The sequence below is a fragment of the Rhinopithecus roxellana genome, chromosome 17 (assembly GCF_007565055.1).
Source record: "Rhinopithecus roxellana isolate Shanxi Qingling chromosome 17, ASM756505v1, whole genome shotgun sequence".
Classification (NCBI taxonomy): Eukaryota; Metazoa; Chordata; class Mammalia; order Primates; family Cercopithecidae; genus Rhinopithecus; species Rhinopithecus roxellana.
In genome coordinates, this window is record NC_044565.1 from 63678198 (window position 1) to 63694201 (window position 16004).

Sequence of the window (16004 nt, forward strand, 5' to 3'; positions counted from 1 at the left end):
GGCCGCAGCCTTCCTCGGCCCGGACATGGGGAGCAGTCTCCTTGGGATCCCCATGCCTGGTCCCGCCCCAGCCCCGGGGGGCCTCACCTGAGAGGTAGATGTTGTCCCCGGCACTCACTACACTGAAGAACTCGCGGTCGTAGAAGGGCAGCGAGGCTAAGGGGTACCACTTGTTGTTCTGTGGGTTCCAGCAGGTGACGGCCACCAGCGAGCGCTGGGTCATCCCCACCATCTGACGGCCCCCAACCAGGACGATGACCTCAGCCACACCTGCAGGGACATGGATGGGCGCCCTTGGGACACACCCGAAGACTGTCGGCATCTGTGCCTCGCACCTCACTGGGACCACTGAGCCTAAGACACTGCTTCTGGGGAGGTTCGGGGCGTGCCCCTTCAAACCTGCGGAGAGGCGTGGCCGGGTTCTGGGTGTCTGCATCTCCTGGCGGGCGTGGGGCAGCATATGGTAGCGTTTGGCCTCGTTCACCAGGTCCCGGCAGGCTTCTGATGACTTGATCAGCTCTTCATTGTCAACCACATTGAGCAGATAGCTGGGGTGGATGAAGGGGAGGCGGACCACGGCCAGAAGCTCGGCTGCATACTGCAGGGTAAAGGAGACATGGAATCTTCTTAGACTAGCAAGAGAGAGCCACCTCCTGGAAGGAAAGAAATGGTGTGTGGCTGCACAAGAACGTGTAATTCCAGGCTGTGTCGGGCTTGGGAGTGTAGATGCTCTGCTAGCCTAGACAGAGGTAAAGGGAGGTACTGTCAGCTGGAGGTGTGGAGGGGAGGGCAGGGAGCACAGGGGTGGGGAGGGGAGGCTGGCAGGCTGCAGCCAGCCCTGCAGGAGTGGGAGCACCTGTTCATCCCCCCAGCACCCCATTCTCGCACTCCACCCTGGGCTGTGGACCCCCGCTGCAGATCAGGCCACTGGGGGTAGGGGCGGGGTGGTTAAAATGAGGAAGACACGATTATTAAAGAGCCGTGAGTATGGCAAGGACTCAGGAACAGGTGGGAGGACCCAGGAAAGCTTCAAGGAGATGGCGACTGTTGAGCTTGCCAAGTTCCAGCCGTGGAAGCCTGTGTGTCCCCAGCACCAAAAACTCTTTCAGTGGTGTCCCACGTCCCACAGCCTCAAACTGTCACCCTGCACTGAGGAGGTTTCACAGGCTCACTTGAATCTCCCCTCCTAAGAAACTCTGCTCATCACTCTACTTTCGTTTCATCCCATGAGTAACTGGCGACCACCATAGGCCAGGCATGAAGCTCATCACTGGGGGTACAAGGACCAATGAGACCCAGTCTCTGACCTCAAGGGGTAGGCAGTTTAAAGGGGATCTGCTACAAAAAATTCACGGGGGGCAAGAGGAGGGTCTAGTGAGGGTTTGTAGTGGATGCAGGAGTAAGAGGTTTTGCAGAGGGAATGGCGTCTGGATGGGGTATGCAAAATGGACAGACTTCTGCCAGGCACAAGGTGGAGGGGAGGGCAGACATTCGAAGCCTGTGTAGAGGTGTCAGAGAATGAAAGAGAATGGTGTGTCTGGAGAATTGTATGGGGTTTATTCTTACAAGATGCAACAGGATTTTGTTGAGGAGGCGTTTAGGGAGACAGGGAGAAGTGAGAGGAGAGAGGCTGGGGAGGCCAGCTCATGCTCAACAAGAACCGCACAGTTTCCCCTGTGGGGTCGATGAGGCAACTGACGAGGGGTTTGAGCAGACGGATGAGATGTTCAGTGTGCTTTTAGAGAGAACGCTCAGGCTGGAGGGCGGAAAATGGATTTGGAGGGAGCAAGACAGAGGCAGGGAAACCACTTAGGAGGTGCTGCAGTAATCCTGGCGAGAGGAGGAAGGTCTCGATGGAGAGAGGGAAGTCGATTCACTTAAAGGGGAGGAAGGAAGCTAGGCTTCAGTTTTGGGGACCAGGTGTGGCTGAAATCAGGAGCACAGGAAGAAGCGTAGGCTTTGGGCTTGGTGAATTAGATGGATCTGCGGGACATTCTGCTGGAGAGGCCCAGAAGGCCACTGAGCAGAGGGGTCTGGAGCTCAGGAGAGGGTTCTGAGCCCGAGACACAGATCTGGGAGTCACAGGGAATTGTGGCTGTCACTGTCATTAGCTGCCCCCTCTAACTTCCTACTCTGAAAAAAAACCCTGCTTTCCCACCTGATCTGAGGACTCCTTTCTCCGGGGCTCAGTGGCTAGGTCTGGGGCAGGAGCCCTCTCTGTATCTTCTGTTTACCCAACACAGTCTCCCCAGGACCTCACATTCTCCCCCTTGCTGAGTACAGGGGTTTCCATTTGGTCCATCAGGGGCTGTCCATCCCCTCAACAACTGAAGCAGGTGTGGGCTCCTCCAGCTGGGTCTGCATTCCTAGGAGCCCCAGAGCCCCCTGGCTCAGGCACCCACTTCTTCCTGCAGAGTGCAGGTGCTGCGGCTCTTGGCCCACTTAGGTCTCCTTTGGGGTGGAATGCCAGCCCTTGAGGTTCTTTGGTGACTGGTTTCTCATCTCTCTGCCCTCCCTTCTCCTCTCTGCCACTCAGGGGGAGCAGGACAAGGAAAGTTCACTTCCTTCATCCTTGATGCAGACCCCATTGCCGCAGGGGGAGCCCAAACCCAGAGAGAAGGGGCGGGGGCAGGGCAGGCCCCACCTGTGTGCGTGTCGCGGGGTCCTTCTTGATCCACTTGATGACCGTCTCATACACCAGCTCCTCGGCCTTGGTGTTGAGGCTGTCGTTGGAGACGTAGGCGATGAAGTCGTCCTTGGAGATGCTGAGGATCTCCTCCTGGGCAGCCACTTCGGGGAAGATCTGCAGTGCGAAGGCCTTGGCCATGTGGTAGAGCTCGCTGCACTGCATGGCCTCGGCCATGGCCAGCACACCCAGGCAGTTGCTGGCCGTCAGCTGCTTCTCTGGGGGCAAGAGCACAGGAACACTGAGCCAAGGGCCCTGGAAGCAGTTGCCACCTGTTCCCATCGCTGTCACCCTGGATCCTTCTCTGAACCCACATCCTAGGGACCCTGCCTCCAGCATTCAGAGTCCCTGCAGGCCCCCTTCCTGGGTGTCTGGAGCCTTCGATCCTTCTCCTGGGTTCTCCCCTACCCCATCTCATGCTGATTCCCAGGGGCCTCCCTCTGTGTGCACAGGTCCTGGCAGAAGGACCGAGACTGGGAGGCATGGAGTGCGAGAGTCCTGCTCAGAGCCTGGGCCTGGGCTGGGGTCAGGAGTCACACTGTCGCTGAGGCTGAGGGTAGCACTGAGGCTTACAGCATCTTCCATGTTGTATGTCTTCGATGCCAGGCATGTCTGCGGTCCCAGACTCCTTCGTTAAGCTGTGTCAGCTATAGTGCCCCTCATGCACCTCCCAGCTTCTTGCACCTCCCCACCCAATCTGGCCCGCTAGGCTCTGGGGTCCATCTGGCCAGCTCTCCTGGGCTTAGTGGCTAGGTCCGGGGTGGGAGCCATCTCCATACCCTGTTTACCCAATACTGTCCCTCCCAGGGCCTCACACTCTTCCCCCTTCATGCTAGTAGTTCTTCCAGCCTAGGTGTGTCTGGGTTCTTGGAGGCCTATCTGTGTGCGAGCCTCATCGCTGCCATGGTTCCCGGCACTTTGAGACTGCCTGGTGCCCCTCTGTCCTCACGGATCTGCCCCATCGCTAGGCCGGGCTCTGGCTTTCTCTCGGCACTTCACACCCCAGGCCACTGGTTCTTTGGGGGCTTTCGTCTTTGTCCCTCCCTCACCTTGCCGTCGCCCATGCGGGGCAGCATCAAGTGTAAAGGCAGCATGTTGTTTGGCTCAGGGACCCCCCGGGAGTTCCTGACACTCAGTCCCCATTCTGGGCAGCAGACATGGGTACTCAAGGGACAGTTCAGATGTCTAGGCCTGGGCAGACATCTGGGGCGGCCCAGACATGAATACGGTAAAGGGAAAGCAACTTTGGGCTGCTTTGTTCCGGGTCTAGAGAACAGGGCGGTGAGGCCAGGGCAGCGGCCTCTCCCCACAAGCAGATCACGTGCACAGCCCTCATGGTACCGCTGGTTCCCACAAGGCCTGGCGGGGCACAGTGCGCCTCTCCCACCTACAGAGAAATGACACGGAATCCCCTTCATTTCATGCCAGGGAAAGACAGCCTTTGCATGTGGTTATCCAAATTGCCATCTTAAAACAGCCCTGCCAAACCCAGCCACATGTGAGGGAGCTTCGGGTATGCACACACAGCCCTCCCCGCTCAGTCCTTGCTGTTTATGGAGTTGTCTGCCTATCTGCACTCCTCCCCGCAAGCGACACACATGGCCTCCGGGCTCACCGAGAAAGGACACACAGACTTTGCAGAAGGTGTGGAACTGGAACTTGCTGGCTGCCTCCAGCAGTGTCTTGGCGTTGGCCGAGTCGATGACCAGGGAGCCCGTGTAGACAAACTCCAGCAGCAACTCCAGGACGTCTGCTTGCAGGTTCGACAGGACGAGCTCCAACTTCTCCCGGCCGCCCTGGCCGCTGTCTTGCACGGACCTAGGAACAGAGACCAGGGTGTCCTTACCTGCCGCCCCACGGCCATCGTGCCGCTTCCTCACAGGGCTAGATCTCCCTGCACACCTTGGTCACGCCCTTGGTTTTAGGACTCAAAGGACACAGCAATGACACACCTGAACCTAATGCTCTGACACGGGATCTGAAAGAGAAGAGTCTGACCAGAGACGCCCAAAAGAACAGAAAACCCTGCTTATCACTACTCGGCATGTCCATGCAAAAAAAGATGCAAATCAAAAAGCATGAGCTATGGATGGGGACGAGGACCAGGACTGGCCTCAAAGGGAAACAATACGGTTCAGCCCACTGCAGGCCCTGGCGTCTCCACCAAAGCAGGCCGACGCATCCCAGCCCGGCCTTGCCTGCCTTGGGTGGCAGATTCTCCAATGTGACCCAGGCTTGGGAGGCTCCCAACTGGCTGTGATCCCAGCCAATCCAGAGATATCCTCTGATCGCCCCAAGACCGAGGGCCCCAAGTTGCCCCAGAACCTTCTCCAACCCCACCTCTTTCCAAAAACATATTGTTTCCTTTTAGGCATGGAAAGGAAGCCCTTCATGACATTGCTTTGAAACTGAGGACAAGACGAGATAGACGGACAGAATGGTCAGAGCCGGGAGGAGGGGAGAGGAAACAACCAAGGACTTCCGCCACAGACAGCCAGCAGCCATGACCTGGGGCCTGGCCCGGGGCGGGGCCCTCCTGCCACATGGAACACGGGGTCAGAGGTCAGAGTGGCCTGTGTGTAGAGTGTGCATCGGGCTGGGGAACTGGGGGGAGCAGGGGAGGGACACAAATATATCAATCTGTTTATATCTGGTGTCTACAGGAATACAAAACCATTGCAAAGGCTCCTAAGGCCTGGCAGCCGCCCCTAAAGCTGGACCTGGAAGGAAACAGATAAGATGAAGCAAGAGTGACACCGATACATAAGTGACAGCAGCAGTGAAAACACCCGGCACGTCGGGAGTCCGGAGGCGGCCTCGTAGGCCATCGGCTTGGCTGCCCTGTCCTGGCTCCTCCGAGCAGCCTTGCTTCCTGCCCGGAGCCCGGTCCTGCCTGGGGCTGGGCTCGGCTACGTGGCTGGGAAAGGACCTCTGTGGTCCACTCACTTGCTTCCGAGGAGGCCACAGGGCAAGACGCTTGTGATGGGTCCCTTGCGCGCACCTGTGGCTGGCGGTGGGGCTGTCGAGGTGTCCAGCAAGCGAGCAGGCTGGCTGCAGAGAGCCCAGCTGCTGGGTGTGTGGGTGGGCGGAAAGAGCATAGGGCAGGGAGCTGGGGGCGCTGGGGGCCCGGGCTCTGCCACCGACAGGTGGGCAGCCTTGGCCTCCCGGGCCCTCAGCCTCCTCTTCTGCAAAACAAGAGGGTGGACCTAGATGAGGTCTGAATTCCCGTGGAGATTTTGTGGCAGAGGCTGGAAAATGCCCTTCCCACGAGACTCTTCTCTACATGGCAGTACCTGAAACTCCACCATTAGAGCGACATTCTCTCAGGTCAGGCACCGCCCTCCCAGGGCCTCAGCACAGGCATGGCCAGGAGGAGAGGGGGAGATGCAATCCTGCCACAGAGCCAGCGTCCAGGCTCCCTCCCAGGGCGGCCACGGTAGGCCGTCCCCACACAACAGCTCATCCCACCAGGACCCCAAGGGGCCTCTGCCTCCAAGCCCTGGGCTAGTCCAGAAGGCAGAGGGGGCAAGGTGTGGGCTCCACAGAGGCCCCTCCAAATCCCTGCAACACAGAGTGACTCCTAAAGTGACTTCACACACCTAGTCTTCTGCTGTTGGGATGGATTTCCATACCTCGGTGGCTTTGTTAAGTGTAAAAATAATCCACTACGTGATCACTTGAAACCACAGAAATCCTTAACACCCCCAGCCCCAGAGCCATCTGGTCAATCTCGTACTCCTGTCTTTGCTGCCCGGGCCTCCTGCAAGCTGCTGCCTGGCCTCTCCTCTGCATGCCCCTCTGCCCTGTGGAGGTCACACTGGGCCACAGCCTGCTCCCGAGGCCCCCAGTCACTGCTGCCTTCACCTCTGGCCAGCTCCCTTGTCTACCCAGGAGTCCTCAGGTGGAGGAGCTCAAAGCCAGTGAAGGGCTGAGCCCAGGGGACTTCAGGATGTGCGAGCACACACGCACACAGATGCACTGTGGGGAGGGGTGCTGGGCAGATGGACAGTCCATGGCTGAGTGACAGGTGCGATGGGACCCACATGGCTGCTGAGGGGTGCTGCCTGTCTTGCCCACAGTCTGAGCCAGGGAGTGGGTCCTGGCCGCCAGGCGCAGGAGGAAGGGCAGCAGGTGCCGTAGAGCATCTCAGGTGCTGTCTAGACTGAGGAGGACCCTCGGCTACAGGAGGCATGGCTGTGGCTCTGTTCCTCCTGGCCCCTTGTGAGGGCCACCTATGGGGTGGAGGGGGCGCTGGGCAGATGATCTGCAGGGAATGGCCACAGAGGCACAGGGGAATGTGATGGGGGCTCTGTCAGAATCTGAGTTCAAGGAGGCGACGAGGCCCCAAAGGGCGAGGACTGTGCCTCTTACCAACACACATGGTTCTCATCCACACAGGCCTTTGTGCGTGGCCTGGAGAGCTGTGAGTGGGTGGGGGCGCCTCTCTATCCCTGAACACCAGACTGTCTTGGGACTGGACCCCAGTGCTCCTTAGGCCTCTTCCCTCTGAGCAGGGACCCCAGAGGGACACCCCCGTGATGGGTGACCCTGGTCCCTGAGGAGGGGGCACCGGTGGCTGTACCATCCCTGCCCTGAGCCGTTTCTTGTCCTGTCCTACTGGGCTCCATGGAGTGAATGGCTTGGGGTGCTGCTGGCTCACCAGGTCACGACGTGGCTTTAGAGGGACTGCAGCAGGGCAGACGGGCAGCACTAACCTTCTCTATGAAGCTGACAAAGGGGGGTGGGGTGCAGAGTGAGGGGCAGGCTGGTGCTGCCCAGCCACACGGGCCCCATGGGGTCTGTCAGAAGACCAGAGCTTCCTGGAGTCACCTCCTTCTCAGGGTGGGGGTGCCCAGGAGAGGCCAGAGTTCGGGACGTAGGCTCTGCTCAGCAGAGGAAAGGCTAGGTCCAACTACGGAGATGTTTGCAATCCCACCATAAGCCATGGACTCATCCAGGATTAGAAATGCCCTTCCTTTCACACATCAGGTCGGAGGCGCTCATCCACCCTCACGCACCTCGGCGGTCAGATGTTTCATTTTGCAAGGTGGAACTGGGCACTGTCTGGAGCGATGGGCGGAATCTGTGGGCAGCGGCAGGTGAGGCACAGGCCTGGGGCAGGTGGCTGGTACCCAGCTCTGCTCAGAAGAGAGGACTCTGCCCGTGAATGAACACCTGGACATGTCCTCAGCTGCACAACACATGCATGGGCATGCACGAGTTTCCCTGGGTCTTGGGGATTTGTGTGGCTCAGGCCCACCCTTGGTAACTTGGCGACAGGTGTGGGTCATGCCATTGTGCCAGCATCCAAAGTGAGACATGGGAGTCTCGTTATCTGGCTTCCAAGCCACACCTGTCTACCAAGCAAGGTGGCAGGCGCTGCCACCCACACATGCTCAGGGAAGAGGGTGAAGGGTGTGGGGCTCTGGGCAGGACTTTGCTGGGACCCTTCTGCATGGCCACGGGGCCAGCCAAGCCCAAAGGGACTTGGCCACACCCTGGGAGAGGACACTGAGACCCAGCGCTCCCACTCACGGTCTGACCGTCATCTTTACAAAACACACATCTGGTCGCAACACTCCCAGGCTCCTGTGACCCAGGTCCAGCCTCCCTCCAGCCGCGTCCCCTGCAAGCCACCGTCATGCCTGGCCCTGCAGCAACGTGGAGTCACCTGTGGGACCTGAGACCCCCTCCCGCCTTTCGACCTTGCTCTTCCCCACGTGTCCGCCCGGCCGATGCCTGTTCTTCATAACCCACATCAGATGCCACCTCTCCAAGAAGCCTCCCTGAATGCCCCTCCCCCACAGCCAGGCCCTTGGCCCACGAGTCTCTGAAGCATCATCTCCACTCGTCTCCTTGCCTGTCTGCAGCGTGTCCCCACCAGACTGTGGGCTCGGCTGGTGTTTGGTGTGAGTCCTGGCCCCAGGAGGGGCTCCTGTGTGTTTGCTGAGTGACTAGCGAGTGAATGACTTGGATTCCCACATTCTGTCCTGTGGCTCCAGGGCAGGGTGTCTGCACTGGGGTTGGGTCTGGCAGGCACTGTCCTTGCCAGGCTCGGGTGCTGGGTCATTGTCCTCCCTGGGGCTGGAGTGGTAGACACGTCACCTGTCCCAGGCTGGGGGTGGGAGTCTAGCCTGAGCCTCCAAGACAGGAAGCTCAGGGATGCTGGGACAGCAGGGAGGAGTCACCTGCCCTTGGCAGGGCTCACCCAGGGAGGGCCAATGTTGATCCCCACAGAGGTCTGCACCAGGACAGAGGTCCCAGAAATGGTCCCTACTCCCTCCCCTTACAAGAGTGCAGCTGCCTGAGGGGGGAGCCACTGCTTGGGGTCAAAGGGCAGGGCCACAGCTCCGCACTGGGCCAGTCCGGCCGCTGCACAGTAAGTCTCCAGGGTCACGGATGTGAAGGAGACTGAAAAGACATGGTGACATCAGCTTCTCTCTTGACCACCAAGAATGTGAAATTCTCTATGATTTTACACGGCGGGAAAGGAAACCATCTTCCTGTAAAGACTTGGCTTTCTTCCTGAGAAGGCACTTGTTTGCACTCATCAGCACCAATGGTCATGTGTGCTCTGTGGCTGCAAACTAACACGGCGACCTTCAGTCACAGGGCACCCTGGGGCTTGGCTTTGGCTTCCCCTCCTTTTTCCTGTGTGACCCTCCTGTATGCTGAAGGCCCCCCAACCCCGACTCTACAAACCTCAGACCTCTCTGGGTTCAGATCCATGCACCTGGCTGCCTACAGGTGGCCCAACCTGGGGACCTGGGCGTCCATCAGGCTGTTCAGCTTGACACACCAGATGCTCAACTGCTCATCTCCCCAGCTTTCCCAACGCTGGCCTGTGGACCTGCTCTCCTCCCTGTGACCTCTGGTGCCCATGACACCTCAGCTTCTTGGGTCCTGGTGCTTGCACGTGGGAAGCCTCTCCGTCCTGGTCCTGCCCATCCTCTGCCCATCACTCTGAGGTGTCAGAGCTGCAAGGAGACCTGGGCATCATGTGAACCAATTCTGATTGATAGATGAGAAAGCCCAGGGTGCAGGAGAGGAAGTGACCAGTCTGAGGTCACAGGACAAGTGGCAGAGTCAGGTGTAGGACCCAGGTCTCCTACCTGCAAAGGCGGGGATGTCCTCTCTCCTCCAGCCCCATCCTTTCTGATCAGGGCCACCGAGACACATCCTACTGTTCTCCCGCCTTCAGGTGGGTGTCCCTCACTGCTCTTGACATTACCCACCTCAGACCATGCCCAGGTCCTAGCATGGGGTCAGGGCTCTGGCTTTCAATGTGTGGTCTCTGAAAGCCATCGGAGGGCCCCGTGCTGCTCTCGCCCACCACGTTCTAGCTGGGGACTAGGCTGCCGCTCAGCACTGACCTGCCCCCTTTCTGTCCTCTCCAGCTGGTTTGGAGCCAGGCCCAAGACCCTAGGACGCTCATCCATGATCCGGCAGCCAGATGCGGGCCCCCGCTTCCAGGATTTGTCAAGAGTGGAAGCACAAAGTCCTCCCCGGCCTGGTGAGGGCACTAGACATGTCCCTTCACCCCAGACCACATGCCCCTAACCCCTGTGCTTGGACAGAGAGAGCCCAAGCACCGGGGGCAGGAGACCCAAGGTGTCCATGAGATGGGAAGTCCCAAAGAGCCTGCCCCTTCCTGCGAGGCTGAGGGCCGGCATGTGGCCAGGCGGAGCCCGCCCACAGGGCAGCTGGGCTCTATGTGAAAGGACGGATCGGAGAGGAGATGCCAGCCAGGGATCCATCCTGAAACAAAACACAGTCACTCCGGGGTTAGTTGGCAAGTCCAAACACAGCACTGGGAAGCAGAGGTCCTGTCCTCCCTCTGAGCACAGTCCTGGCTCAGCGTCTGCCCCGGAGAGGCTGCAAGGCAAGAGGAGCAGCGGCGTTAATCTGCTGAGGGCTGAGAGAAATGTGAGCGTTACCCTGGGCTGGCCCCTTGGCTGCTCTCCCTTACTACGGAGCTGGAAGGTGGCCCCTGACTTCTTTGCAAAGGTATGAAGCAGACAAATTAAAAAAATCAACATAATGGAGAAAAAAAAAAGAAGATGCTCATGCACCAATGAGACTCATTCAGGTAGAAATAGCCGGGGCAGAGGGCAGGAGGGAGGGAGCGAGGGTTGACAGAGACCGTGTTTAGGACACACCTGGTCTATGCTCCACAGCGCCGGTTTGGGCTCAGTGCACAAGGATCAGACATGCAGTGTGGCCCAGGCTTTGCTACAGGTCTCTTCTCCCCGACTTGGGCTGGGGAAAAGCAGCCCCGGGGGCACCCTGTGCTCCTCAGCAGGGATGGCCTGATCGACGTGCTTTCCTGGCATTAGTCATCACTGACAGCAGGGACGACGGCAGTGGGGATCCTGCTCTGGTCCAGTGGGGGCAGTGTGCAGTGATCCCTTAAAATGGAGCCTACAATCCCCCTAATCTCAGGGAGGGCTTGTGAGCCACTGAGAACCTGGGATCTCAGGGGTGGGGCGGGGTGTTGTCTACTGCTGGTAGAGGCCCCTGGTGACCAGCAAGGCTGTGGCTGGGGGCAGATGCTGGGGCAGTGGCTGCTCTGAGGCTGTGTGTGAGAGGGTACTGGGAGGAGGAGGAGGAGAGATGGCTACTGGCTCTGTGACAGGGAGTCACGCTTCAGGAACCTGCAAGAGAGGGGAAGAGAAAAGCGACACAAAAGCGTCCTACAAAGGAACAGACCCGACCACAGCTGGAAGGAAGGCAAACCTTTGAATCAGGTCCTTGAAATACAAGCTGCAGGAAGCTAGAACATTTTGGTGGACTTCAAACTCTCTGCCTTCAACAACAATTTTCAGGTCTGTAAACGCTTTCGCTCTGCGTTGCTGGTTCAATTCCTTCAACATTTCTGCAGAACAGAGAAGACAGACAGGGCCAGGTTCCCATTAAGAGTTTTTTTTTTTTTAATTAAAAAAAGTATTTTTTTTTCTTTCAAGAAGTAGAGAAATAGGAAATACTTGATATTGTTTCTTGGCAAGACTGGCTCAACACTGACAGTCAAAAGAAGTCACAAACATAATGCATAAACAAGCAGCCACTGGGAGGGGCTAATAACCAAAGGCATCACAACTTCAAAAAGCAAAAAAACCAAGTATGATACAAAAAATCAAACCCAGAAATTGAAAGGTTGGGGGAGAGAGTCCCATACTGACGATTGGAAACATAGAGAATACATTATCACAGACAACTAAAAACTGTTAAATAACCACGGAGCAAGTTCTCCAAATGCCAATGGGTGCCGATGTATTGGAGACCAAGTCAAGCATGGCATTGTGATGTAAGATGGGCTGGATATGGTTCAAAGGAATCACAACCACAAAACCTGCAAAAACAGCGTCCCTTATGTTAGACACTCACAGCCATGGCATGGGAGCAGACCCCGAGAAAGGAGGGGGCCATGGGAGGCCTGGCAAACACCTCCTTCTGTTTCACATTTGTGGGGACTTTTCGGGAAAGCAAGCAAGCAAGGGACAGGGACCCTCTGCGCCTCCTGCCATGTCCCAGGCGAGTCTCTCAGGACGTCCACCCTCTCCTGGGGCTTTGACATTGGGCAGAGCCTGCTTTACAGCCCAGCAGGTCCCAGGAAGTGGCCTCGGAGGCTCTCACTCTGCTGCGCACCTACCTGTGCCTGGTGTCTCGGACCTGGGGCTGGCACAGACAGTGCCCGGGCCCATGGGCTCCAGACCTGGGGATGTCAGAAGCTTCTCCCAGACCCACCCCAAGGCTTAGAAAGGAGAAGGAGGGAAGAGCCTGCCAGCCACCCTGTTGGGGTTGCACACTCTCTTTCACTGGAAAAAGTTAGGGCCTTCAGGTGACCACTGCTTCCCACAACCTTGCCTCATCTGCCTGCCCCCAGGACTGCCCTTAATGTTGCTGGTAGCTGTGCATCAGAGGCCCTGATCCTTGGGCCAGAATGACCTGTCTTCAGGCCAGGCGATTTCCCTTAGCAGATGTATGGGAGAGGGTGGCCTGCAGAGCTGAGCCCTGCTCTTCAGCACCCCCTGCCATCGCTCATGCTCCAGCCTCATTGGTTATCGCTGTCCACATGGGCCAGGGCTGGCTGCCCGCCAGGACTTCTTCCTGGCCCCAGCCCTGCTTCTGACACTTGGCCAAGCCCCTTTGCCTCTCTCAGCCTCTACGTCTGTATCTGTAAAATGGGGATTGAGGATCCTGCTTCTGCTCCCTGACGGCCAGGCAGGCCCTTTTGGTGAGGACACACTGGGCTCTGCTGAAGACCAAGGAAGACAGTGGGAGGGGCTCCTGGAGAATATGCCACATGCACGTTCAGGCAGTGGGGTCGGGGGCCCTGCCTTCTGGGAGCCATGGGCAAGGCCGAATCACTGACCCCACCAACCCCAAGTCATGCTGAGTCTGGAGTCGTAGCAGAGCATCTCCAGGGGTGTGGAAGGGGGCTCTGTCTGGGACTTCAGGAAGGATCTACATGGGGCGAGCTCAGACCCGGAGCAAGGAGGGTGGGAGCTAAGACAGAGACCAACAGGCTCAGATCACCAGCGGGAGGGTGCGGGAGGGCGCAGCAGCACGAGGGGGCTGGTGCAGGTGGACAAAAGGGCCCCAACAGGGAACACAATGAGGCGGTGGGCGGGGCCAGATCGCAACAGTCTTGCCTGGGAGCTGCAGCTTCATCCAGGGCACCAGGGAGCCACCGGGGATTCTGGATAGGAAGTGGTGAGGTTAGACTTGGGTTTCAGACAAATCCACACAGAGGCAGGATGGGGAGTGGCTTAGGAAGCCAATGGAGGCAAAGAAGTGCTGTGAGGAGAGTTGAGCCTCGAAGCCAGACCTGAGGGTGAACCTGCACTGGGCCTCCTATCAGCTGTGTGACCTTGGGAAAGGGGACCTACATTCCCAGAGCCTCGGGGTCCGCACTTGTTGAAGGTTCCGTAAGACAGCATGTGGCGGGCACACAGGGAGCTCAGCGTGGGGGAGAGTGCAGTGCTGGTGACGGTGACGGAGGCCGGAATTACACAGCAGCAGCACGACAGAGAAACAGGAGTGTATGGACCCCGTGGGGCTCAGTGCAGGAAGGAAGTGGGGAGGCAGAGGCGTGGAGACCATTGACGGGATTTTGGAGGGGATGGTGGTGGGACATCAGGAAGGGAGGGAACTAGAAGATCAGTTGTGGGGTGGGGCCTGTGGGACACCCGGGGTTTGGGGTAGGAGGCAGTGGATAGAGGCCTGGGCTGGAGAGAGCCTGGCAGTGCCTGCAGACAGCCCGGGCACAGGGGAGACAGCACAGGGCCAGTTGTAGGGCCAGGGCTGGATAAGGCTCAGCTGCCGTACTCACACCTGTCTCCAGAAAGTCACCAGCTGAATTAATGCCCAAACCATGAGCCAGGTAGATGACATCACCTTTTTGAGTGGAGCGAGGTAGATGACGTCACCTTTTTGAGTGAAGTGGTAGGGGAGGGGAGAGAATTCTGGGCTGGGATTCTGAAGACCTGGATCCTGGTTCTTGTTCCAGCATTGCCACTAATTGGTGTGTGACCCTGGGCCAGCCACCCCAGCTTTCTGAGCCTCCGTTTCCTCTAGCACAGAAGGGCAGCGATAACTGCTTGGTAGCCCCCTGGGTGTCACACTGCAGAGAGTGACAGATGTGGCCCCACATGCCTGCAGAGTTAATCGGTGCTTAGGGGCCTGGAAAACACAGCAGCACACACATGCCTACTCCTTCTGGGCCTGAGGCATCCCGAGGGTTTCTGAAGACCTTCCCTTCAAATCGAGGTCCCGGCAGTGATTCTATCAGCAGCCCCAGCCCTGGCCGTGACACCTGCTGCTCCAGGAATTCTGCAGCCAGACCTGGAAGGCGCTTGGAGGTTCAGGTGTCCCCCTCCTAATGTAGGTGCTTTCTGTTCTCTCTGAATCTCACTTGGTGGAAATCTGGATTTAATAGTTGGGGAAGATTATTCACTTTCAGAAGAATTTGTCAATTTATGAAAGCGCTCACCAGGGGACTCCTTTTCCCAGCAGGCCCCAAGTGCATTCCAGGTATCGATCGGCTGGTGTGTGCAGGCTGCTGCCCACTGCCTGCCCAGCTGGCAAAGCAGGCTCTCAGGCTGTGCCTTTTGGGGGGTGGCAGACCCAGAATCCACAAGGGGGCACTAGGACCCGCTGGGCACAGGCTGCCCTCCTCCCTGCCCCATGTTTTGGCAAAGGACACTCCCTGATCTCTGAGGAGCTTCCAAGTGAGGTGTGTGGGGGTGCTGTGAGGAGGCCTTCCAACAACAAGGCCTGTTCCCAGGTGTGGGGAGGTCTGCAGGCCTCAGGGCTGGGTCTTCACAGTGGCCTTCCAGAAGCACCTGGCACCCTGCACTATTCTGCTGCTCCAGGTTTCTGCGGGAGAAGACGGCCCAGAGACCCTATGGCCTTCTCTGGATGGAGGCTCGTTGGGGTCTGGCAAGCGGAGTGCTGGCAGCTGAGCCTACCAGGTGGGGTGAAGACTTGGCCTCAGCATCCGTCCCTGTTGGCCAGCCCCAGGGGTTGTTTCTGGGTCTCCTCGGCTTTGAGCGGGCCGCCCGCCTGCGTCTGTGGGACTGAACACCCTGGCGCTGCTCACTGAAGTGGCTGCCCCCAGGCTCAGATTTTTGTCCCAGGCCTCTTTGCCCCTTTTCCCACTTCCTCCCGCACGCCCAGGATGCTCGACTCAGCATGGAGCTTCTCTTCCCACGAAAGACGGTCCACTGCCCGCATTCTGCGGGCCTTCCCCGGACTCCTCCCACCCCTCGTCACACCAAGTCCCATCTTTTTACCTCCTAGAATTCTCAGGATCCAGCCGCTCCTGCCCCGGGCCCTTCGGCACCCTGGGTGAGCTGCTCTCATCTTTCACCTGAGGCACTGCAACAGCCTCTGAGGACGCCTCCCTGTTTCCAGCCTGTCCCCCTCCAGGCCACCTCCACACTGCAGCTCCTCACAGCCTCTGGCCGCACAAATCCTTCGGGGCTGAGCAGGGGCAGGACGGCCCCTTGCGGGGGTCTCCCCGTTCCCTCAGCTCCTCCTCCACTCCCAGGGGGCCCTTTGCTCCCCAGCGAAGCTTCCATGCACCCCACACACGTCCCCACTCCAAGTCTCCATCCCCTCTGCCTGGATCTTCCATCCCCTTCCTCCATCCGGCCAAGCAGTATTTATCCTTCACCACCAGGGCAAGTGTTATTTTGTCCTGGGCCCCTTTGCCTCCTTCCCCTCTTCCTCCCATACCCCTGCCCTCCACCCTCTCTCGCAGGCTGGCAGAGCAACCTGTGCTCACTTCTTTATAGATACTAGGAGTTGTAATTAT

At 58.4% G+C, this 16004-nt stretch overlaps 2 protein-coding genes across 4 annotated transcripts in view; one reads left to right on the forward strand and one right to left on the reverse strand.

Moving 5' to 3' along the window:
* The window catches only part of ATAD2B (ATPase family AAA domain containing 2B), a 229435-nt gene extending 224205 nt beyond the window's left edge, over positions 1–5230 (forward strand). Inside the window, exon 29 of the mRNA XM_030920718.1 lies at positions 5058–5230. Within this exon, the coding sequence (XP_030776578.1) occupies positions 5058–5081 (24 nt within the window). The 3' untranslated portion in view covers positions 5082–5230. The remainder of the gene's footprint in view (positions 1–5057) is intronic.
* The window catches only part of KLHL29 (kelch like family member 29), a 320072-nt gene that overhangs the window by 13479 nt on the left and 290589 nt on the right, over positions 1–16004 (reverse strand). For all 3 annotated transcript variants that reach the window (XM_030920719.1, XM_030920720.1, XM_030920721.1), the window contains 5 exons: positions 11423–11561; positions 4302–4504; positions 2645–2904; positions 400–598; positions 88–270 (listed from right to left, as the gene is read on the reverse strand). In XM_030920719.1, the coding sequence (XP_030776579.1) occupies positions 88–270; positions 400–598; positions 2645–2904; positions 4302–4504; positions 11423–11561 (984 nt within the window). The remainder of the gene's footprint in view (positions 1–87; positions 271–399; positions 599–2644; positions 2905–4301; positions 4505–11422; positions 11562–16004) is intronic.